Source organism: Toxotes jaculatrix, chromosome 23 (genome assembly GCF_017976425.1).
Source record: "Toxotes jaculatrix isolate fToxJac2 chromosome 23, fToxJac2.pri, whole genome shotgun sequence".
Taxonomy (NCBI): domain Eukaryota; kingdom Metazoa; phylum Chordata; class Actinopteri; family Toxotidae; genus Toxotes; species Toxotes jaculatrix.
Window position 1 is genome coordinate 7697689 of NC_054416.1, and position 26142 is coordinate 7723830.

The window sequence follows — 26142 nt, forward strand, 5'->3', positions numbered from 1 at the left end:
GTGGTCACATACAAATGAAGACAAGAAAGGGCTGGACGATGAGCAGCTTCAAATGCAGCCTCTTAGCTACCACGGTATGTGCATTTGTGTGCATTTTCTTGCACATATGTTGTGATTATTACGTTTGAAAATTGGCATGTGTGTCAACAGAAACGGTGCTAGTCCCTGTATTTGACTCCACACCCATGTGTATGCATGCCTGGGCCTGACTGTATCTAGACAAAAGGGACTACAGATCCCAAAGTAGGCCAGCATCCCCTGGAGTACACATTTCCAGCACTCTCAGGGAGAAATACGCACAATGACATGAATATTCCCAGTAAAGCTTCTCCAGCTGGAGAACAATTCACTGGCAACATCTGGCTATGTCTGCTTACAGCAGCCTGGGTGTTAAATGAAATGATTGCTTTTTCATAATAAAACTGCCAAATTATTTACTTACCATGTCAACCACTTAATCTAGTGTTCAAACAGGCCCGAAATGTTTAAACATGACTCCTTTAGGGCATTAGTTGCAGCATGAAAAACCATAGAAACTAGATGGTTTGTCAGTTTGATGTCACCTATACCTTTGGGATCAATAAGTGACTGATTATTGGGGTAGGAGTAGAAAACAGAATGAGTCTTTTAATGATTTAAAAGACTGTGCAGGTGCTTGTGCATGTTTCAGCTCATTTATGACAAATCATGCATGCACTGCTGATGACCATTTTCCAAATGCTTTCAAACAGCTTTTAAGATTGATGTGTTTCTTTTTTTTCCCAACCTCTGGAAATTCCTGGAAGGTTGGAAAATGCAACCAATTGCATGGTCACTATAGCACATCTGGAAAAAGTGAGATAATACAGAACTAATGTGAATATTACATTGATGGTAAATAGGTTAAAACAGGTGAAAACACAGCTTGCATCCTCGAAATAAACTGACTGTCACAGGGTGTCTGCACCAGGCACGTTTCAGCCACATTTTTCAAACGTCCATCTCTTTTAAACTGCTTCACATCCATCCCCCCGTGACACTTTCTAATTGGCTGAGGCTTGTTGTCCTACAGTTAGTGTTTGCCCAGCCAATGAAGCATCGATATGCATCTCTCTAATCTCAGGGCATGCTTAAATGCTTTTTGTTCTGATGGTGTTTGCGGGCAATAGATTTCTGGTTAGAAGACTGTGCACTTCTTAAAACAAGACTAATGTCTGAAAGTCGGGGCTTAAAACGCAGCAGACAGCCAGAAGATTCACTAGGTCGAGAGATGATTACATGCTGTGTGATTGACACATCTGTTGTAGACAGCACTTTGGAGTGAATGCTAATCAAGTACAAGGTCAAGAGGTTAACACAATAAGGACCAATCGCGCTGACCAAACACAGGCTATGTTGTGCATGGATATGGTTGACCTGTGCGTCACTCCTAACAGCGCGTGGGTTCGTGTGATCACATGTGCCTTGAAATTGATATTGGGTGATATAGCAAATAATAGGATACGCAGTTGTATCTTACTATTTCTCTGAATAAATTGTGAGATAGTTCAGATAGTAATCTTAAGAGGGAATGAATGGAGATATGACATATAGCTGTCCACTGACCTCTTTTTTGTTGAGCATTAACACAAAACTAACGATGCCAGAGAAGTGTGCTTTCATTAGCACCGGATGGGGAAGCTGCCACTGCCTTCTGCAGATACCACAGCACAAAAAACAATTCAATTAGCTTTGAATCTCCCATTAATGGTTTTAGCCATATCAAACTAACATTTTTATGGGCCATTGCCCCACTCCCAACACTCCTTACATCTAAACCCTAACTGATTGTGACCAACTGCCTCATCCACACACAAACACACACACTTCCACAAACCATCCAACCACCGCTGACTTCTTTTAACCTGAAATGAAAGGAAACTTTGCCTCTGAAAAAACTCACTCAAGGCTAAAGGGAAATGCCACAAAACTACAGCCGTTTCCGTTTACCGAGACGTGGGAAAAGAAAGACCTTGCAAATGAATCTTAAGATCCTAATGCGTGAAATGATAAAATAAGTCTTTTTTCTCCTCCAGCAATTATCACTAAACATACACCACAAAGCCAAAGCAGTGTTAATGATTCTTTGAAAGTTATTTCAGTTCATTTCCTATTTCCAGGAGATCAAGAAACAGAGCCAAGAGAAAGAGGGACAGATCTATAAATAGAGGGAAAAATCAGAGAAAGAAACAGACAGGGAAAGCAAAGAAGAAAAGTGTAGAAAGTTTCAGCGAGTTTAGGGAGTAAAAAAAAAAAAAAAAAAGTGCTAATTAGCGAGTGGAGCTAGATGGGACGGTGAAAACAAGACAGACATAAAGTCAGAGGCTTTAATCACCGTTGGCTGAAAGACTCTGGCACCTAAACAGCAGAAGGATGAGATTCTGATACGACTTCAAACCATCCCAGTCACAGAATGCAAGGGGTATGTTTTGTGCCCACATCTGCACATCCACAAAGACACAAACACGCTTACTCTCATGGATCAAACTCACCCAGAGCGGCTGGTGCGAAGAGGCTGGCGAGGACTAGCAGGCGTGCGGTCCACATGGCCTCCTCCTCTTACCGCCCCCTGCTGAAGTTCCCAGTTGAGTTCAGTGCTCAGTCTTTTAGTGGCAAATGCCCGAATTGGGTGCTTCCTTTATGGCACGGTTCCCTCCACTGCGCCACTCTTCCCACAAGACGAAGGGTCCTGCTGCACTGGACTTCCAGAATCTGTCATAAAAAATAAAAAAACATACGTGTCAGTTTAACAGGGGACTCTGAGTGAACGAGGTTTAAGATCTCTGGAAAATTTCTTCTTGGTGATTCACTCTTCTACAGCAACAACAAGAGTGCGTCTTTTCCAGTAAGAAACGCCACAGATGGATGCACCGCGGCTTTATCATCCCTATGCACAGCCCTTATGTCATTGTGGGTTTCAAGTTGTCATCAAGTGACATGGTGCAAGTTGCTCAATCTCATACTGGGTGTGATCAACCAAACACCAAGATCGTGCAAACCACAAAATGTATTTTTGGATATTCTGTTGTTATTTGCTCATTGAAGTGTTAACTCCCCCACCTTACCAACAAATCACTCCCACAGAGAGACAAGGAGTGAGCGATAAAGCACACACTGCTTTGGAGTATGGAGTATATGTCCTGTATGTCGCTGCATGTGCGTATGTGCTCCAGACCTTGTGTGCTTTCTTGCGATGCCTGATGGTAATTGACAGAAGAAACGCGGCAGTGTTTTCCCTTTCCTGTGGGCATGTGCCATAACTTCACAGTTTGAGTTTTTACACCTGTTAATGTATTTGCACGGCCTAAGAAACGACTACTGTGCACACAAGCTTCTCTCCAAAATTCCAGTCAACGAAATGGCAAACCAAATACACCAGGAAGAGATGAATGAGCCGGGGCTGTCCCTGACCTCCTCTAAGCTCATGAGAGCTCACTGAACTCCTGACACCAAATGAAGTCATCACTAAGCTGTTGCTAGTTAATATAAAATGAGCCGCAAACTTCAAATGTGATTTGCATGGTGCTGGCTTGTGACTGCTGTGAAATTAACACTTGAGGATGTGTCGATACTGTAAAAATGGTGTGTGAAAATCTGCAACTCCACATCCCCATACGTTCGGTATTGATACAGAAAATACTGTTAGAGTAGGACAAACGATTTCATGATCTACATTCTGATGAGATTCTTAAGATTATCCCCTATCAAACCCATATCATGATATTAAGGTTAAGTCGGCTTTAATGATTAGTCTGTCCGAACCCTTCTATTATCCACTAACAGCCATGATCTGCTGCAGACATATAATCTCTGCAAAATGATACAGGCAGAAAAGTGCACACAATACATACACATCCTCTACACAAGCATTATCCTTGCACATCAGGCTTTCCATACTGCATTTAGAGACATTTTTTAGCCATTATTTTATGGCTTTATTTGATAGGGACAGTGGTGGACAGTAAATGACCCGGCTATCAGGTAACCCATCACACTGCATTCAGTATTACGGGGAGTTACTGGTTACAAAAGGTCAGAATATGAGCAGAGAACCTGAGGACGAGGCACTTAGGAAGCTGACAGACATCAAAATCTCAAGTTATACCAACGCTACCATTTAAAAACATCTCCACACTATTGTCAATCAGACTTCCACCACATCCATCCTTGTATGAAGATATTCTTCCTACATCAGTGCAGTGACATTTCCCATCTCATAATCTAGCTCTTAATCCCAATTCAAAAATCCTAGATTAGTGTAATCAGATTTTTAGAGCAGATATTAATGGGTTTAAGAGAAGGGCAGCAAGAGTCCATGACTGAACAAAAGCTTCAACAACTCATTTGAACCACATCTCCTGTATTGCTGTCTTTATTCCTTGTGTGCAAATATATATGGAATATGGCAGGACTTTTAAGACTTTAAAATAGCAATGTGAAAGAGTGAATTTGATCAAAGACATATCCTTGTGAGTAAATAGCGCTTTTAATAAAACACTGTGACAGCTGCTGGAGAACTAAATTAAATGTGACACCAAATCAGATGCTGTGACTCCCTCGACAAAAAAAAAAATATACATTAGTCCCAAAATAATCACATTCAAATACACTGTCCAAGCAGCAAATTGGACCTGAAGTTTACACTGTACGACAATTTCTAAATTGGTAGCAGGGTACAGACTGAAATGGAGGCACAGGCACAACAGCATATTGAAAATGTGTATCAGACAAGACAAGCGATCACTGATTTCCATTGCATGATTGTTGGCATATGGCTTTATTTGCAAGTTTGCACCCAAACAGTAGCAGGGGATAGAGGCTGTTTCAGCTGCAGCAGACAATGAGAATTTGTAGCTCCCTGTGTGCATGTATACGCATGTACGAGTGTGTGTCTATGTGCCATATCTCACAACACAACAGATAAAGCAGCAACTACTTGCACAGGTGTTGCTTAGAAATTATCACATAAAATGAAAAACACTTCACTATCACAGTTGTTAATTTGCTCTCAAGAAAAAAGAAAAAAAAAACGTGTGGGCTTAGGTACAAGAACTGCTATCAACCGCCAAAAGAACACATCATAAAATACATATTTATGAGAAGGGCTTGGACCCAGTTCAATGAAAAAAAAGAGGAAGAAAAAAAGGGAAAAAAAAGACAGAGAAGTAATTTGGCATTGCCAACTCGTCTTGTATTCCAGAAGGGGCCTTATGATACATTATGGTGCTGACGTTTCAAGGGTACTTGTTCTGAGGGGGATTTAGGATAACTCCCTAAGATAAGCAGGCCAACATTTAGCAGGCCTAGCAGCGGCGGTAGCGTCTGTTCTCAGCCACATCAAGGAGACTTCTTCATTACTGCCTTGCTGTTTCCTGCAGAACAACTCTTTCTAATCAGTAATGTTGTTGTTTTTGTTATTTTAGTAATCGCGTGTATGCCAACGGGGCCCAGATGAAACCTGACAGTTTTAATTAATTGACTTTTCTATCTAGTTAAAGCAAAATGGAGCCGGGTGATATAGACAGTAAGAGCAGTGTTTGATGAGGGGGAAATATGTTGTCTAGAAGCAATCATGTAACTAGGAGAAAAAGACAAATGGGAGGCAAAGAGTGTAAGGAAAATGGAACCTATTAGCTTGATTTAAGTTGGATCCAAAATTAAGGCTGTACTCGAAGAGCTTAAGAGTAATTCGGAATAAAATCCTTAAAATCCCAAAGAAAATACATAGGATTTTTTTCTTACAATGGGTACAAGTTTCCATAAATTCAAATACAGATTCATTATTCAACTGTGGCAACACTGGTAATAACAAGAACACCTTTCTGAAAAGGTGCTGTAGACGCTCACAAGATTTCAGTGTCAAAAGCTGGAAGATGTTTGGCTTTGCTTATTTATACTAAGCTCGCCAGAAGTAAAATACAGTGTGCCAATTGTTTTCCATGCTCTTTACATATATTTTTCATATTTAAATATACAACTAGTAGTTTACATGTGAGTCACTGTCCCTCTATTGCAGTTTCTAAACAGAATCACTGAACCCTGTTCATGCTGGAAAAGAACAAGCCAAATCCATTCTGAAAAGATATTATTTTAGAAGAACAAGGGGTCATTAGAAACCCTGTGATTGTTGGGTGTCTTGTTTTTTTCTTTTTTTTTTAAACAGTTTTCACTGAAATGTCACATATAATGCATGAAGCTGAATGATTATCCCATTTGCAGTGAGTTAGTGTATTATAATTTACAATACATCTTTGCGGTACTGAATGGGTACTGTTGCTGGGGGTGGACGATATGGATTAAAAAAAAAAAAAAAGATGAGTGGTGAATGGCCACACAAAACGCACTCTCATCACTGTAACACTAATGGATGGTGTGATAGCCATCACACTGATGCACATCAGCACCTGAGGGCATTTCTCCATCTGTCACTTCCTGACCTGAGGAAACCAGAGATGATTGTCATGAATCCAGAGGTGTTCCACGCAATGCTACTGCAACAAAGTGAAACTTGATCCACAGTGTTATCTGATGGGGGCATAATAAGTATGATGTTACTAGTCACGCCTGCTTGAAGCCCTCCCACGTAACACTATGTAATGAAGTGGGATCGTGTTCCTGGGTTAAGTACCATGTCTCAGATTTTCAACTGTTTCATGTCCAGATGCTTATCACAGCAGAAGGGAGGGCCTGGCAATTTTTATGAGACAGAAAGTGTGTTCATGCAAATGAAGTGTCTCATATAAAATGAATATTAATCAAGCGCACTGTCTGCATACAGTTTGATTGAAGAGCACTCACTCGGAAATCTTAGGAGATGAGCTGAGATGATTAAAAAAGAGATGATCCTTTCCTTCTAGAGTTAAAGATTATTTTTTCCACTTGGTCGGGCCTCCAAATCTTGCTGATGGTTCAAAATTGAGCGGTCAATTTTGTGATTCTAAACACAGCTGAAAAGTCAAAATCATTCTTTCCCAATGCGAGCTGAAAGGTGTGAAATACTGAAGGTAAATGGAGAGTGCTCTTTTGAGGCACTGTGTGCATCCCTGCTGCTTGACAACGTGAGCAGCAAGGCATTCACTCATACAATCGGTTTTCCACAAGGGACCCCAACACAGCTAGCCAGTGACAGGCAGATAATAGCGCTAACTTTAGCCTGCACAGAGTCTGAATGGTTCTATATGATAGGCTTGTTGAGTGTGACTGATGGCTTGGGTTAAATAATGGGACTGTTCCTCCTCCCCTCCATGCACACAAAGGCATTGCAACCTCTCCTGACACACTAAACACTTCCAAACTACAAGACAATAGAAACACAATCCATTAGAGGAAATTACTTGTACAGACAATAAAAAAAACCTAGCTGCAAAACAAATAAAGCAAATCACCATTACAAATATTTAACAGTACACAGACATACAATGGGGATGGGTTACATTCTCACAAGGCAGAGAAATAAAAGTACATAGGCCTGAGCAGACGTTCAGTTGGGTGAATAAATGCAGATAGATGCATCGTTTAAGGGCAGGGCAAATCTGCCTTGAGACAGTTCTCCATTATAATGCAAAGCTCAGACACTATCCATTTTCCATGTCTTCCTTCTTTCTATCCCCTCTCGCCCTCTCTCTCAGCATATCTTGCCTAATGCAGCACAAATGGATCTCAAACAAAGGAAGAAAGAGAGGAAGAGGCGGGATAATAGGCAGGACAGGAAAGAGAGAGGGATGGACTATCAAGAATTGGCGAAGGGAAGAATGTAAAAGATTGAAGGATGGAGGATAAGTGAGTGGGAGGACACAAAAAAAGGAAAATCAGCAAGATGAATGGGAAAGAAGAATAAGACGGATTCGTGGATGAACACGAAAACAAAAACTAAAAGAAGACGTGAAGGGGGAAGGATATTAGCTGATATCTGAAGGTCACAAATTGTGGTGTGAGCTGATCCAACGTACAGCCTTCACTTTAGATGCTGATGCTATAGTGGCTCAGGTGGGAAGGTTACCATGACAACCTTACCTGTTGGCCATTAATCACCTACCAGGAGCAATTGGCATGCTGTGCCCACCAACACTGCACGACATTATGTGGCCAGGTTTGATTTTTGGAAGTGAGCTAAAAGGCACATTACAGGACTACAGGAGACTAATGTGCATTGTGCTGGTTGCAAGAACACTCACACTGTATGGTATGGTATGGTCTGGTCATATACCTAAAGAAACACACAGAGTATATAGATTTAAAACGCTGTGACCTCAAGGGTAAATTCAATGTACTGTATAGATTTTGTTATAGACAGCAGCAGACGAGAAGTTTTCTAAGATACAGGTGGATAGTATAGGCAGGGATATGAGTGAGCTGAGTAAGATGGATTGTAATAAATACTTTTCAGTGTGCTATCATCAAATGACATGTCTGTCAGCTTAAGATGTACTTTTTGTTTAGAGCTGCTTAGCAAATATTAGTCTGCCAACACCCTAAACCAGGGGTGGGCAAACTGTTCCACAAAGGGCCGGTGTGGCTGCAGGTTTTTGTTCCAACCAATGAGGAGCACACAGTTTGACCAATCAACTGTCTGAAGACTGAGATCAGTTGATTAAATGAGTCAAGTCTGGTGTGCTGCTGCTTGGTTGGAACAAAAACCTGCAGCCACACCGGCCCTTTGTGGAACAGTTTGCCCACCCCTGCCCTAAACTAAGATCTGAAAAGTAGTGTAACATTACACCTGCTAGCTTAAAGCACTGTACCTGAGTGCACTGTATACAGTGTGCACCCTCACAGAGCAGGCAGCGAGGCTACAGACTGCATAGAAACTCTGTTGAAACTAAATCTATCCGAATGAGCTGATGATTAGCTAATACTGATTGCTAACAAAAGCCTACAACCGCCCAATAAGCATGTTATTCTATCCAATACAAACTACTTTACTGTTGTGAGACCTGAAAACATATGGTCAGAGGACAGTTGCAAACCACATGAAGCACTGTGACTGAGCTACAAAGCTTTCAAAGAAACACAATACAGGTCACACCCTTTCACACGTGAAACAAAGCCGAACCAAGCCATTTTTCTAATTACTGCTATCATTTTTCGGCACAGCCTGAACTCGGTTGAGCCATGCTTGGAGGGCATCTGCTCAGAAAACACATTTTCTTTTTATTTGTATTTGACGTTTTCAGGTCTCAATTTCCCTGCATTTTGTATTCCCTCTAACTGCATTTGCATAATTTTCCAATAGACACTTCATTCCCTGCCAGATTTGAGAAGGGAGAAAACAATCACACACACACACACACACACACACACACACACACACACAAACAACAACAGCAATTTCAGCTCAGCCTCTGAATCAGGGGTACAGCAAATTCCAATGTCAATAACACTGATCCCAAATGGTGCATGCATTTCAATATCATTATCTGATGCAGAGCCAAGTGCACAGAATATAATGAAATCTTAAAACATGAATTGCATAGTGTCCCTGGCTAGGCAAACGTGATGCACATTTTCAACACGTACATTATGTATCATGCTGCATGCACTCAATACAGACTTGATTACAATGTTAATTCTGCTTTCCGTCTGGTCCTGCATGTCTATGTTAGTGTTTTCGACCACAAATTGCTATGGTGTGTCTAGGTGGCATAATGATTGTAGCATGAGTGTTACTGATGGCAAGAATACGTTGTAAATTGTCTGGAAATAAGAGGTATGACTGTGTCACAAGCAACCACAGTGGTCACGACCACAGGGAATTCAAATGGGTTCCACCTGGACTCCACTCACAGCTCAATTAGAGGCAGAGACATGCTTGGGGGGGTTAAAACAGAGGGCAGGTTTGTGTATGCACACACATATGTGTCCATCAATGTCCACTAGATGTACAATTCAAACATATGAAATGAAAGGCTGGAAAGAAGCGGTGTATATTAGCAAAGCCATCGACTGAGGAAAAGCCGGGAGGGAAGTCAGAGACCCAGGGAAGTGCTGTGACAATTTAGACCATTCGCTACAGCATCATTCTTCGATTTCTGACCACATCCTGCTTTCCCTTATTGATGTATCACTCTAGATCAGTCTCAGTGAGATCATTTTACCCATACATGACAACATTTTAAACATATTTCCAAAACACTATCTTAATATAATGAGGTACTCCCTGTGAGGAACATGGTGACAGTAATATTTGGGAACACAGTGGGTAAAAGAGATTCACTGCTACACTGCCAGCACTTCAAGGCTCCTTTTATTGAGGCTTAACAGTTGACATTTCAGTCAAAACATCTTTTGTTAAAACCTGCTCTGCCTGTTATTGTGTAAAATGTCCTGGTCCTAACAATGTTCTTGAATGTGCAAATATCAGAATTAAAGTATGAACAAATAATCGATGCAGCAATATATTGTCGTGTGTTTTGTCGCAAGACATTATCGATTCGCTGGCACCAATACCAAGATCCATTCTTTTGAAATCTTTTCTTTGTCTGGCTTTTTACCTTTGTTGTCTGTGAAACGGAAAGCACCTAAAAAGAAAGTGAATAAATACAATATGTGAATAATCCTGGCTTTTTAGAAATGACCTGCAAATATTGCCTTGTGACATGGTACATTACAGTATCTTTTAGTTGTACCATCTTTATTTCAAATGTATCATACTTACTTATTTTCTATGCTGCTTTGACCTGAATGAGGGTAAAAAAATGTTGGGAAAAAAAGAACAGAGCGAACACTTCAACCACTCCAGACTTGTCCTCTGTGGTCAACAATTGTCCATTTCCTTGTTGAATCACACATTCTTACTCAGCTGCCGTTCAAAGGTAAATAATCATCCAAACATAGTTGACACAGAGGTCAAGGGTCATCGTGGTGAATTGCTGTCTGGGCTTTTTGTTGTCTAGTAGCTTTTAGAAAATGGCTCTCTGGTCGAGATCTCAGTGAACTGGCTCTGGACTGATCGATTAGCGAGCGAGAATAAACTTGATGAATGCCTGGTAGAACGCTCGAGGAGTAACTTTTCAATTCCAAATGTAAAACTTCAAAAGCAGAGGAAGAATGTGGATAATAGTACAAGGTATTCAGAGAAATAAAGGTAAAATTGTTTTCATTTGAAACTGTTTTTCTAGTTGGTTTTCATGCACTTGACTGTCAGCCCACGCAGACTGCTGTGAAAAAAAAAAAAAAAAAAAGGAAAAACAACCTAGAGTACACAGGCATCAGCTGCCTGCCTAGCCAAGATCCTATGAACCATTTCCGAATCATTATGTTTCGGGTCACCCCGAGAAACCCTCCTAGTTGCCAACACTTCTTCCTCCTGTGTTTCCCAAGTCCAACTTATCACAAAATGCTCAGAGATAATCATCTGTAATTGGGCATTTTGTTTTTCCAAGCCGTAGGGGAGAGGTGCCTGCCGAGTAAAGTATGGAAGAGGTATAGAGAGCAAGCAGGCTGTAGGGTGCCTCAGTCTTCACTCAGACTAGAACTGAATGGAGTTTGATGAAAGTCTGATTGGTCTGGGCAAACATCCTCATGGGGTATATCTCTGGACAAAAAGAGCAATACTCTGCTCTCTTGTAGTGGCAATTGCTCTCAGGCCTGACAAATCATGGCTGGTCTGGAGGTGTCCAGTCTTACCAGGAATTCTAAAACCTGATGAGATAGCTGAGGTGCCAAAGGTTATGTCAACCTCAGTCTAAATGCCTCCTGAATTCCAATTAATCCTCTTCTTCTTAATATACAGTTCTTTTTTCCCCAGCAGTCCAATAAGCATGTTACATTTATTGTATATTAATGAACATAAAAAGAAAAAGTGAAAGCTGAGATTTGCACTGCATAAACTGTGACTCCAACAAATGTACTACTAGTGTAATAAGACTCAGCAGCATGGACTTTCATGCTGTGCTAGTTACAAAAAAAGCCATTTAGGCTGTGCTGGTTTAATTTCACTAGATGCTGACTTATTCTAATTAAGTCATTAAAGACTTGGTGTGAAGTGCAAATCTGCAAACACAAGGGATTTAATGGAGTGAATTAGGGACCACAAAGAGAGAATCACGCCGACACCATGTTGATGCTATCAATTGTTGGGGGGTTAGATGTTTTATTTGTCATATCAGAACATGAACGAAGAGTACCTGCAGGGGGAAGAGAGAACACTCTGTGACCTGTGTGTGCCTTTGTATCTTTATGCACTCAGACACACTTCGGGGAGTGGCGTGAAAACACACATACACACACACCATCCAGTGACCTTGCCCTGTGTCTCTTGGCTGAGCGGTAGAATGTGTTTGGGTTGGACTCAGCAGGCAACCTTTCTAAATCTAAAAGCGGGTCTCCCGGGGTGAGGCAGCCACATAACGGTCGGGGATAGTTAGCGAATGTCAAAGTACAGGAACAGACTGTAAACCAAGGCTTTTACGGTGCTATGATTGGAGCTTACACACATGTACACACACACATCCACACACATCTGCTACATGCCAATATACTGGGCAGTTTGTTACAGAAACAGCCTTTAGTCCAAGAATTAAAAATGCACAATATGGATTCAAATAAAGGGTTTGAATGGATGGACCTGGAAGGCCTAACAATTGCGGTATGATTGGACTGCAAAACATAATAGTAGGGTTTGCACCCAGACCCTCTATAGAAAACGTAATATTGTGTGTTTGTTGGCATTTGGGACACAGTGTAGGACAGAGCAAGTGTGTAAACATACTGTTTCAAACTCTCCCACATCACCAACCCCCTGCTCTCTACATTCTTCTTTCTATGTCTCTAGAACACACTTTAATTGACATAGAGTAGAATCATCAGAACTTATGACCCAGGTCCAAGTCCTAATTGCACTCTGGTGTAATGTTATTCGTCCACTTATGCCCTGGCCACAAACACCATTCCACCCTCTCCACAGAGTGGATGAAAGTGAGGAAGTCAGTAATTGCTTTTGACTTTCCAGAGTACCACACCCCAAATATGTGGAAATTTTGCAGACCCTCTTGGAGCACAGTCTTTTTAATGAGATTGCCTCCTGTTTATGCCGACGGGATAACAGAAGACTCTTGGTTGATGGCATTGGCCTTTTACCAGTCAATACTGAGCAAATCAATGGTCGGAGGTCTTTGGGAACAACCTGTATCTAATTTGGCCAAAAAAGATCAGCCCATAATGTTTTAAAGACAAGTCATCCAGATAGTTTTTCATGGCAAAGTCATGATGTCTTTTTTTTTTTTTTTTTTACCAAATTAACAATCGTTATGGTGTCTCTGCAGATAAAGAAGATAAATGGATAAAGTTCTCTACTATAAACTGGTACTGTGGCCCTAGGGATAGTAGCATTGGTCCACTGTTCAGCTAACCATTGGACCCAGACTGAAATATCTCAACAACTGTATGGTGGATTGCAAAGAATCTTTCCACAGACACTCATGGTACCCACAGGATTAATCCTAGAGATCTTGGAGATCTCCAGACTTTTCCTGTAAACACCACTGTAAGGTTGACTTTTTGTTTTTTAGTGGCAACCATGAACCTTTTCAAAAATCCAAAAGGACAAAAGTCTGATATTGTTGTGCCCATCTGCATTCCCATGTGTTGTAAATTTAGGAAATTTTAGAATTGTGTACAGATTCATGATGTCAGTGTCAAAATCTATCTCACACTGATGACAATCTCACAGTGACTTTTTTTTTTTTTGTATTGCTGATTATCCTCTTTGATCCAAAACTACAAACCCTCTCAGACAGAACAATATTGACTGCGTTTCTGGGGAGTCGTGTCAGCTACCTCTATCCCATACGTGCAGTGGGGTGCCCTAAGCCCAGCTGAAGGGGGCTTTCCACCCCTCCATCCTTTCTCTTTTCATTCTCCTCATTTCATTTCTGTATCAATCCGACACTGGAATGTTATTCAACCTGCACAACAGGCCATCACAAGTGTGGGGGGAGACCACCTTTAAAGCAAACTCTGAAACTCTATCCTACTCCACCCCACCCTGATTCCCCAATGAAGTGGGCCAAGGCAAAGGATTTTTTTTTTTACTTCTATATCATGAGAGCAGGGGAGTCTATTTCAATGCCAGAGTCTTTCTTTTGACTTGGACACAGAGCAAAGAGGGGTCTCTGGGACTCTCCACGAGTCTGGCATGCAATTCCTGGACCAGTTGGTTTCAGCACAAGGGGGAGTCTGGAGTTGGGGGAGGGGGGGACTCTGCTCTGACAGACGTCCAATACACACAGCTGATGCCTCAGGCTGGCAAGTCTAATAACATCATCTGTGTGAGACATTACTGGTGGATCTCATATTTATTACCCAATATGTCCATCGGGAGGAGTGGAAATATTACAACAGCAGCCAACACCACAATGCTCATGTCAAGAATTTCAAAATGGATATAGTTAGGCAACTTTTGGCAAAGCTCAGCATACAAATTGAAAAATGAGGAAACTGCCGAACAACGAGCATAATTGCAGTTGTCTCTGATTAACAGATGACTTAGAACTCCCAGTACAGGGGCTGCCTTCCCTCTAAAAATCTGTTACCATCTTGTGTTTGAGAGGCTTCATCAAATTTGATGAATACTTCCAAACTCAGATTAAAAAAAACAAGTAATGTGATGCATCCAGTGGAGTGTCACTGGCAGACCTGACTCACATCAATTAAAACATTTAAAAGGTATAGCCTTGTTTGAGACTATTCGCATATCACTGGTACCATTTTTTGTGTAAGTCACTGCAAACAAATGTCATTTAACTGTCAATGCCAAACTCTCAGTGCTAAGCTGTAGTATCTACCATATTTTCAGAATAAATCACATTTTTTTTCTCTGTGTTCTAGAGTTCCACTGTCGTCCAAAAACTATTGAAAACACATTGAGTCACACTGTTGCACAGTTCTTTCATCATGATGAATATAAGCTTTGTAGTTTATTTTGAGTCAACTGCATTTACACTGTTCTGCTTCCGTAAATACTCAAGATCACCAGATGTGTATTAGTCCACAGCAGAAAATAGTCCCTAACAAATGCACCATTTACTGAAACATCTGATCAAAAAAAACATCTGGTTCAAAAATATGGCCGTTAGTATGAGAGAAATCTGACTGCTGACCATGTACATGCAAACACAGCATCTAGATAAATCATCTGATTTCTTGCCTCCGTGCATGATTTCTCTTGGCTTCGTATGTGCGTGTGAACATGTGAGATGAGTTTCCCTGCTGGTTCAGCTTCGATGGCGCCTCCTACCACAACACATCCCGATGCCATCTACTCAGGAGCCTGAATCTTTTCCAGCCCTATCATTGAGAATCATGCCTTTCAGCCTTTTGACACATCACAGTGACTGAGTCTCTGAGGTGATTGATGATGGCAACATGTACCGCCATGCTCCTGTTTTCTGTTGTCTAAACTGTGTGACGAAAAAGCCCACAAGCGTGAATCGCAATCCTTTCTGCTCCAATCGCCGCAGCCTTGTCTGCATATAGGCGGCATCTGTTTTGACCTTGCATACTGCCCAGAGCTGAATCAGACATCAGCCAAAACACATTTGCGGTATGTGTATATTCCCACAGTACACAATCACTGTGCTTCAGCTGTGTGATGCGAGCATTAGAAAGACTTCTCTGAATAATCATAATGGAAAATAAGGTTCACAAAGGCTAATTCAATTTCCTGATACCAACAGTTGCACAAATTAGATACTGAGAGTGAGGTGGTGAAGATAATTAAACTACTTTCGAATCAAAATAATACAATAAAGCAGGCGTAACGTCACAAGAAGATGGACAGCAGCCTGGCAGAGTCTAACACAGACCAGAGTAACACTTGAGCTTACCTGAGCTTGAGTTTACTTTCATACAGTACATTTCAGTACTGCCATTTAATTCCATGTGGCTTTAATTTACTTTTGGTAAGGACAACAGCACATAAGATATTTCCACAACTTTCCAAACTGTCCAACACTGGGACCTGTCACAAGACTGGAAAGGGCACATGTTAAGTGGATTGACAAAGAGAAATGTCCTCTGTTCAGTCTGACTCTGCAAATCATTATTCAGATTGAAGCACACCTCGGCGACCCAAGCCCGTATCCATGCACTAATGCTCGCTGCAAATGGCACCAATAACTCAGTACCTTTGAGTGATTTCCTCCGTGCAGGGCGATGCTGACAGTTTCTTTGACGATCCCTTAAAAATTCTTATGAATTGAGGAGACGTGCGGTGTGTGTGTGTGTGTGTGTGTGTGTGTGAGCGTGGGAATAAGGAGAGCTGGAGACAGTCCATGCATAAATGTGCATTGTAAGCATTCATTCAAATTTAGTGGACTAAAGTGATTATGATTTTACGACAGGCTTTATTAAAATTTGTTCAGATTTAATGCTGCTGGTTAGCGCTTCAGGTATTTTGACACAGCAATCAATGCTGCAAAAGATTATTCTTCTGTGAAGTATTATGTAAATGTTCCGCATCATGTCAGTGACTTCCTGTGCACCCTGCATGCACCTGAATCAATGCCATAAAGTCCACACAGTCAACATGATGAAAACAGAAAGCTAAACAGGCTTAGCAACAGTAACTAACGGAGGCGGGGCTAGTCTATCAGTCAACTGCAGCCTGATTTTGCCTCATTCAGGATGGAATCTGAAACAAGCTGAATATCACCGCAATTAAGTGCTCACGCTCCCACTGATTGGCTGAGCAAGAAAGAACCATAACCTCTGGCTAAATTTGTTTTTTTTTTCCTCTCCTCTTCTTCATGAGGGACTTGAGCAGCTCAGCTTTCCTGCAGCAGTGCTGTGCAGCTGCAATCAAAACACGCAAAGGGTTACATGCCAAAGTCAAAGTATGTCTTTATTCACATGGAGCACATGCACATCACACCCCATCGACAGCCTGACCTGCACATTAAACACCAGAGCGCTGTTATTAAGCCGAGGTCTGAAACTTGGCTCGTGTTTCATACTTAATTGAGTGTGAGAAGCATGAATGCACATCTGTGTTCATATGGACCTTGTGCATGACAGGAAACAAGTGTTGGGCGCATACCTCAGCTCAGTACAGACGTACAGACAATGTCTAAACTGCGAGTCAGATTTACATGCGATATGTACTACCAAATAAACACAGGAACACCCTTAAGGTCAAAGTGAAAAAAAAAAAACCCTGGCTTTTAAATTTTAATAATGTGTCATATTTGAAGGATTGAAAATGAAATTATTTAGCGCCTGCAGTCTTTCACAGTGCTCCTTTATTATACATATGCAAAGCAATTTATCCGTTATTGCTTTCTAACAGGGCGACATATCCTGGGTCACATCTTCAAACAGCTAAGGAACAAGAAAAAAGAAAATGTAGTTTATTAGCAGAGACAAGGCATCACAGTTTGTGGGCGTTAAATTGTTTAACTATGCATATATGACGTCCCGTCTACTGTGTGAAGCTTGCCCTTCCCTTAAATGAATTATAAATACAACGGACCTCATGCTAGTGTGAAAAATGAAGCACTTAGCACTTAGACAACTGTAGTTTGAGGGTTCAGAGTACCATATGGCTTCATATCGACTTTCAGCAGTGTTGTCTGTAAACTGATGGACAAAAGGATAAACTCAAGCTGTCTCTGGTAGCTGAAAAAAAAAAAAAAAAGAAAATGCTCATCGGAAATGTATCCTCAAGCTATTCCTCAGCATAGGTTATAATATTGGCTCACACGTTGTTTTTGTTCACTATTTGAGGATGTATTACTAAAGACACTTATTATTGTTCATCTCAAAGTGAAACCCGCGAAGAAATACGGTTGAGTATTCAGCATCCTCCATCACTGTCTCCACACAAGTTCTTATAAGCCGTAATAAATAGTCAGGCTCAAATCTGACAACACAATAGATGGCACTGAGTAAGTGGGATATCAAACAAGTCCAGCCATGACCAAATATTATTTTTTGTTAATATATATACGTATTCAAATTCCACAGCTCTGGAGGTCAGGTTATGAAGTGAGTTGCATCTGATGTATTTATCTGGCATCCTGGAATCTTGGCAAAAATCCTGGCTTTGGAGCTTCTTGTCACGGACAAGTAATATATCCCGTGGGTCCCCTAACCAAGTGAGGCACATCGATCTGTTTTCCTTCAGAACAGAAATGAGAGATTGGGCAAAAACACTACTAGTAAGCCATTTTCTAAATATTTCTGCATCACTGCCCTTGATTTTTCTGTGCAAATGGTTATTAAGCACAGTCAAAGTCCCTGACTTTTCCTTTTATTTATTCTCCCTAAACAGATCTCTCTGAAGGTCAGAGGGCAAAGTGATGTCAAACAACCTTTTGAGTCTCTTGTGGAGCAACTTCCTTCTAAGGCTTTACTTTTTTTGTGATCTCAACAGCAGTTATCATGCAAATAACACACTCTGCTGGGTTATTGATTGGTTCCACAGATGCAAACAGCAGGTTTAAATGGATATGCTAAGTCTGCATGGAGAGAAAAGTAATATGATCTGATGAGCTCGGTCTGCATGGGAACATATCTCACTTAATGTGTCTGTGCTGAAATGACTGTGCAGCAACAACACAGAGGATATCATGAATCTACACTTTCAACAAAATTACTCGTTTGAAGATGTGCAACAAGGATTCAGCCAACAAGACTGATTAAATCTGTTAAATACCATGAGAATTTATGATCCTTTCAAGATGTAGTTAAACCAAATTCATCTTATATAACATTTTTTAATAGATTCAAAATATGTCGTTACGAAGAAAATATAATAACATAATCATATTTTTGGAGATTAATGCCTTTTACTAAGTGCCTAGGAATTTTGTGTAGCAGATGCAAGAATAGAACAGATAAACATATCATTTTATGATCCTTTTTACACTCAATCACCGGAGACTGTAAGAGGAGCCAAAAAGCTTATTATTCAATATTGCCATTTACCTCCAGAATTTTGGATAATGGTCTCCTGTCCACTAAACATAGCCTATTTAGGAATTAAGGGACAAATGCCAATTTTCCGTTTTTATAGGACGTCAAACAAAAGAGCCAGCAAAAGTACATCCAACATCCCCTCCATGTTCTGGCAACACAGATGGATTAAAATGTCCAACCCATAGATTACTGAAATCCAAACCAGTGGACAATGCAGTGGGAAAACATTTACAACCAGGATTAAGGGGAAATTGATGGAAAGTGGGATTATGTGGGTAAGAGAAGAGAAGAGGTTCAGAATAAAGGGAGTTTATTTACATGGTCCTGTTCTTCATTAAAGTAAATATAGAGCACTTTGTCTTGGGATATGGAATAACAAAGTCTCTCTCCTTTTTTCCCTCAGAGGACCTCCTCCTGTGAGCACTATGCTGGAAATAACTCCAAGTCCTCAGGTGAGAGCCCTCAGGGACACATCCAGAGGAAGTGCGCTGTATGTTATCATACCCAGCTCATCTCCAAATACTTTATCTGAGTGGCTGACTTCTTCAGAAGGCAGAGAAGATGCCTCACAAAGTATTATTTTTACATTTTTCATATAGCAGTGTTATCCCAATGGGAGAGCACAGCAGGCTCAGGAGGACAAGTAAAATAAATTTTATTTGAACTGGACATAGCAACCCTAATATACTCTCTCAAGTCTGCACTGGTTCAAAGTTTAGGTAAAGATATAAATAAAGTTTTCTCTGTTCCTTGCGGTCGTTTTATGTCCAGGCTGAAGTGGATCTATTTAGTTAAAAGCTCAAGAAAAGGCCGGGGCCATTTTTCAAAAATTGATGACGGCCTTGCATAAATTATGCAAACTTTTGTCCTTGTGCCAAACAGTGCATCTACTGAATAATAATTACGAGAGGGACTTAGGGATATGAGTATGCAGAATATGAAACACATGCCAACGTCCCTTGTCGACGGTGGCTAAATCAAGGAAAGGAGACAAGGCTGCATGAAAGACACTAATGTGACAACAATGGAGACAACTTCTTACTCCCCAATTCTTTATATATTTGATGTTTCTCAGATGTAAACTGTTCTGCCGTTCAACAGCCTGACTTTCTCTACATTTCAAGCCACAGCTGCTCTAACTGTCATATTGTTGACATCATCTGTAGGACTGGCACCTATGAAATCTCTAGCCTGGCATGTAAATTAACAATCCATCACTTTATTGTCATGTTTAGTGGCTTGGATCGCTGTTAGACATTTACAAGGTTTCCATGTAAATTTTTTTCTTTCTTTTTCTTTTTTTTTTTCGCTGCAGATACTGCAGCTTGATAACTCAGTGAACAAGGCTGTTAAATGTTCACACTGGGGGACAATAGAGTTCAGCCGGATTTAATAAGGGGCAATGAATGAACATCGAGGAAATTGTATTTTTCAAATGAAATTAGCAGTGAATTGTGCCAGTTTTTACATACACAAAAATGTGTAATTTAATGCCTTTACAATTAATTAATTATTGTAAAAATATATTATTATATATTATTTAAGATACTTTAATGGCTAAAAGTTTCTTTAGTCAGAGAGAGAGAGTGTGAGGAGATCAAGCCCCTGGCTCGAGCAGGAGAGCTGTTGGTGATTTAATATGCAAATGCAATTACCTTATTTGCTAATCCGGTGTCCTCCTTTTGGTAAGACAACAGTGTCCAATTTCAGGTGAATCCTATCACTTTTTTGTATCTGTAAGTAGAGAACAGTGTACTGTAGCTTCATTAGCGAAGAAGCTTCCTTTTCTCTGTTTTATGAGCTATAGTGTCTGATTCTAGAGATACTACACACTGGCTCTCAAAGCTGAGCATTTGTATATTAATATAAATGAGTTTGTAAATTTCTGAATAAGAGAATGTTGTGTTGTACTGATTGAGAAACTGTTTTGTATGTATGGGGGTATGGCAAAAGCCCTCCACAAAGCAAAACAAGAAATATATTGCTGGCAGCAACTTCATATTTATCGTACGTGAGAATCAGCACTGAATGGTGTCGATCTTATCTAACTCTCGAATAAGCACATTTTCCAAAATGTCAAACTATTCCTTTTACATTACAAATGACAAATCTCAGCGGAATAATTGATTTAATTAATATAGGAAACTCCTGTGGGTTTTCAGTAGGTGCTTTGTTCATACATGTGATGACTGCACTTTTGGTTAGAAAAAAAAAAAAAAAATCCCCTTGTCAGCCATATCACTGAATACCAAATGAATTTTACTGGATAAATTAGTATGCATGTTTTGTGCAGAGCATTTTGTTGTTTCCTTTGTTTAATTCCACCGGCGATGTGTTTCATTGTCGAAATGAAAAAGGAAAACAGTTGACTGATTTATGGAAATTAAGTCTGTGGCTATGACATTTGTCAGACTGTTATATCAATAGCAATACTGTCAGCAGCAATGACCACTGCGCCATCACAGATGGAACCCACAAATACTGAAGAACGAATGAATGTCCACAACGTGCGTGTGCATTCGCACGTCAGCTCTCTGTAATTCAGGACAGGAATTCTCATCTTAATTCCCTAAAAAAAGATGTGATCACAAAGTAAAGAGAGACTGACATGCTTAAATAAACACACACACACACACACACACACACACACACACACACACACACACACACACACACACACACACACCCAAGCGTACATGCTCCTGCACACATCTGCTCGTCAGTGAGCCTGTTGGAAACTGTCACATGCCTGGCAGATTCTGCAACTTGGGCAGATGGTGCAGCACAATTAGGCCCCGCCGAATCTCTCAATCAATCTCCTGAATGCCATATGAAGAACCTGGACCTGAAATGGCTTTTTCTGTTAAACCAACATGCTTGTCCACTTTGTATTCCAGTCCCTTGTTTTGTTTCTGTTTTTATTTTTATTCTCAGATACTGCAAACCATTTCTGCTGCCTTACTGTTCCTTAAAAGTGCTTCTTCTTCCACACTTTTGTGCTTAATACTTGCTTTGCCTCCCTCATTTTTTGCAAGCTACAATACCCACATTTCTTTGTCATTTTCCTCACACATCGCTCTTTTTCTACCCATGTCTTCTCTTGATTTCTTTCACCTTGCAAATCTCTTCGTACGACCCTCGCACCCAGTTTTTCTCTACCCTTTTCTGCCCTCTCTCTTGGCTTGTTTAACCACTGGCCTGAATGCAAGTCTATGCTGTAGACAATAGGCAAGTGCAAGTGCTTCATTCACACCCAATTACTATGAAAGGGATTTTTCTGGCCAGATATTCACCAAGGAGCACAATGAGGGTGTCACAGAGGAACAAGATATCCCTGCCGTTTCGCATTCTGTCCCATGTTCTGCACACAAAAGAGAAGAAAAGCGATCTGGTGTATCCGACACCAGTGAGGGCCATTAGCCAGAGCTGGTTAAATAAGGATAGTTTTAACTGAGGCACTAACAGAGACGGGAAACATCTGCTCCTCACACTGGGCCCCTGTTGGCCCTGTGGATTCTGGCTTTGATCAGCGGCCCTCGCAACCACCTTCCTACAAGAGCTCAGATGAAACAGCCTCTCAAACACACGTAAAGTGCGAGAGAGGAGCACACCCACACTGAAAGAAATGCAAGTGCAAACATAAGAACAAACAAGCAGGCTAAGACTCACACCAACACACATGCAGACAAGCAGACTGATCCTAGATATGTTCAGAAATTAGTGTATATTCTTTCAAATCTGCAGTATCTCCAGTATACTGTTTCTGGGAAGGTTAAAAAAAAACTTCCACGACTACTTTCCCTCTGCTGCATGAAAAAAAATATGACATATCCTCATTTCCAGAGGAAGCAAGCCAAACACCTCACTCAACAGTGGGCCAGACGCCACCTTTGGACTGCCAATCCCGCTGTTGTATTTCCTCCACCTGTGACGGGAAGATGATTCACTAGGCCTGCCAGACTGCATCTAGGGACTGTGTGTACTGGGGCATACTCACTGCCAGCACAGACAAGGGAGGGGAGGGGGGTGTGGGGGGGGTGAACACCACCTTCTGCACTGCACTGTGACCTGCAAATGCAGTTGATAAAATAATGTGGCCTGTGAGCAGATGTATCATACTCTGCCTACTCAGGGTGTAACAATTCACCAATTCGAATCAAGGCATCAAGCCAAATCATTATGATATGGCAGACGGGAGAAAAAACTGGACCTTATACACATGGAAAATTTCAAAATCACTGTGGCCCCGCATGAACACCCCAGCTGTACCAGAAAAGCAATATGTGAATTATAGGTTAAATTGGATTTTTCTTTTTTTTTTTCATGGAGAGCATGTATATGTAATTTTTAGGCTCTGTATTTTTAGCTGTGGAACCCACGCTCCACCTGTGCTGCATCCCTCTCTGAATGCACAAACAGCACCGAAACAGTGTTTGTTTTGACAATACAAATTGAATACTAGATATAACCAGGCAACACAGATTTCACTAGGAATTTACAGCAAGGCTATGCTGAAAAACTCCCCGAACAACACCCACAACAGGGTACACTGCTGTAAAATATATTTTCTTTTCCTTTACTTGAATTATTTCAAACTTTTCTAGCATTTAAAGTTTTACTTGGACTTTATTTCTGTTACAGGCATATATTTGAAATAACTCTGTAGTAGAATGAAATGTAGGAATCAAGAAACCTTTTTATGCTCTAAAACAAACAATGTATAACTGTGCACTTCTTTCAATAGGCTACTTGATAAATTGCTTAATGAAATTAAGGAATGGGGCTAAACAATCAGGCAAACCTGAAATAATTGTCAATAATTCTATTAAAGCAATCTAATTAATGTAGAGAGTGAAGAGTTAAATTAGTTTGCAAAGGATTTCACTGGCAATGGGTAGGACTTCATTAAATTTAATGTATGCTTAATAAATTTCCGTGCATCTCAAACTGAATTATTCCATAGATCACATGTCAAAAAGGAATCCAATTTATCAAGCTACAGAACACTACCTCATGCCCATAACTTTACGAAATGAATGAAAAAAAAATTATACTTTCATGTAGGAAGACTGGGAAGAAATGGAGAAAAAAATGCTGGATTGCAATTATAAAGGCCACAGGAGTTCAAAAGTCTTAATGGAATGACTTGTGCACAAGCCAAATGATTTTTTTTTTTCCTGCTCTTGCTTCTCACCATTTCCAGGTGTTCATTATTCTAACCATGGAGAACATCCTGAGGGTCATGCCATGTTCTAATTCCTAATTAACTGCCCAGAACAGAGATCATGGTCGGCAGTGACCCTGACCGATGAACACGTCCAGTTGGAGTCTCAGGGCATTACTCTTACTCAGGTTTGTAACCGCTCATTTCCAATAAAACCCTCCTCTAACATAGTTACAGTACAGCAACCAGTAAGAACTGGGTCACACTTTGAGAAAGACAAGCTAAAGCCTGCTGGAGGCTATGCATTTTCAAGACTTAGTACAACTGGAAACACCTGTGGACTTTAGGGCTTATGGGTAACCACTGTTTAAGATCTTGAGTAGGATTCTGTTTATTCTGCACATGCCACCTATCTGTCAACCAGGAAGAAAGGGGCAAATACAACAAATGAATAATTCCTGACTTCATGGCTAATCTCGGCTAAAGCTGCGTACCTATCAGTGGCATGTTTTTCCACTGTCTCTGAGATTAGTCATGTGTACACTTGCAGTGCACATATATATTGGGGCATTACCGGCACTCGTAGGGAATACAAAAGCAGCGGCGGTGACTAAATGTCTATGTTTGCTTTGGTGAGATCAGGCGTGCCCTCCGTGTTGCAACACGGGCCACCTGCACTCTGGGAAATAGGTTTCTGGGGGGAATTAGAGGATTCTGATGAATGAACAAGACAGACATGAGTAACCTAGCCCAATATAGTGCTTATCTACAAGCTTATGTTGCACAAAGGAGGCAGATAAGCATAGACATGCCAGCAGAACGAGGGAATGGAGAAAAGAGCCGAAATGAGGCTGGGCGGCGGGGGGGTCAAAGAAAACGTACCCAGGTCAAGATCTACAGGAGGGCGGTCAGTTGCGACAGAGCCCCGGATGCTTTGAATTGCCGCAGAACAGTTAACCATTGACTAGAGGGACTCATACCATGGGATCCATGTCATCCATGGTTATTCTATTCCAAAGACCATGAAAACAAAACATAAAGTCATTATTAAGGCCTCTACTTGCCCTGGGCAGTGAATGCAACACTAATCAGTGAGAAAGAGAGGTATTGTGGTTGGTCTTAGAGGACAGGTGATATTATGTTGCTGTGTGTGTCTCTATCTGTGTGTGTGTATGGATAAGATTATCCTGTCTATTAGTGTTCTCTTTGAGGTAGGTGGTCTGCATGGTAGCGACAAGCATCAAGTTCAAATTATTAATTTGTGGCAGTGAAGGAAGGACACAGACACTCTCTGGACTTCATGTTCTGTCATTGTTTGAGCCTCTAATTATTAACTTTATTAACTTTGACTTGAATTTGTGTGATATATATCTCCCCTTGCTTTGTGGTAGGCTCTTTGAAACTTTGATTGTTTCATTGTAAACTGTTGTATCACTGTAAAGTAAATAAGTTTGGGTTTTGGACTGTTGGGTCAAACTAAACAATTTGCAGACCTTACTTCGGTTTTCCAGAAATTTGCAGTGGGCAAATTCCAACTCGTAAAACATTTATAGGCTTGTGCTGAAAATTAATTTTTTTTTCAAGTTGTAGCAGAGAATTTAAACAGTGTTCCCATGTCTGATCAGTGTTTAGCATTTTCTGGCAAATGAAAAGCCACACTGAGTTCAGCACAGTCCTGTTTGGCCTCTTCACAATACACCACAAGTGACAAAATTGAACTTCAGTTGTCAAGTACCATAATTCCATCCCCAGTGTATATTACGCAATCATCCACAGTGCCAGGAAACAAATCCCATTTGCTTGATTCCTATTTAATTATTCTGCTTGAAAATCCCTTCTGCTCTGTCTTTCCTCTGAACCTGAGAAAAAGGGGAAAAAAAATCACTTTACCCATTAAAAAAAAAATCTCTACCTATTTGAGAATTTCATTCCTCCCAGGTTGTCAGTTTCCATTCACAAGAACCCACCTTCAGCACTTATTCTATTTAAACCTGAGCAAATGTGGCACACAACACAATGTGGTTTCACTGAAGTAAAATAATTGC

At 40.7% G+C, this 26142-nt stretch overlaps 1 protein-coding gene across 1 annotated transcript in view; it reads right to left on the minus strand.

Annotated features, from left to right (window-relative positions):
* The window catches only part of LOC121176663 (adhesion G protein-coupled receptor L3-like), a 210133-nt gene that overhangs the window by 134501 nt on the left and 49490 nt on the right, over nucleotides 1-26142 (minus strand). The window contains exon 3 of the mRNA XM_041030692.1: nucleotides 2511-2730. Within this exon, the coding sequence (XP_040886626.1) occupies nucleotides 2511-2565 (55 nt within the window). The 5' untranslated portion in view covers nucleotides 2566-2730. The remainder of the gene's footprint in view (nucleotides 1-2510; nucleotides 2731-26142) is intronic.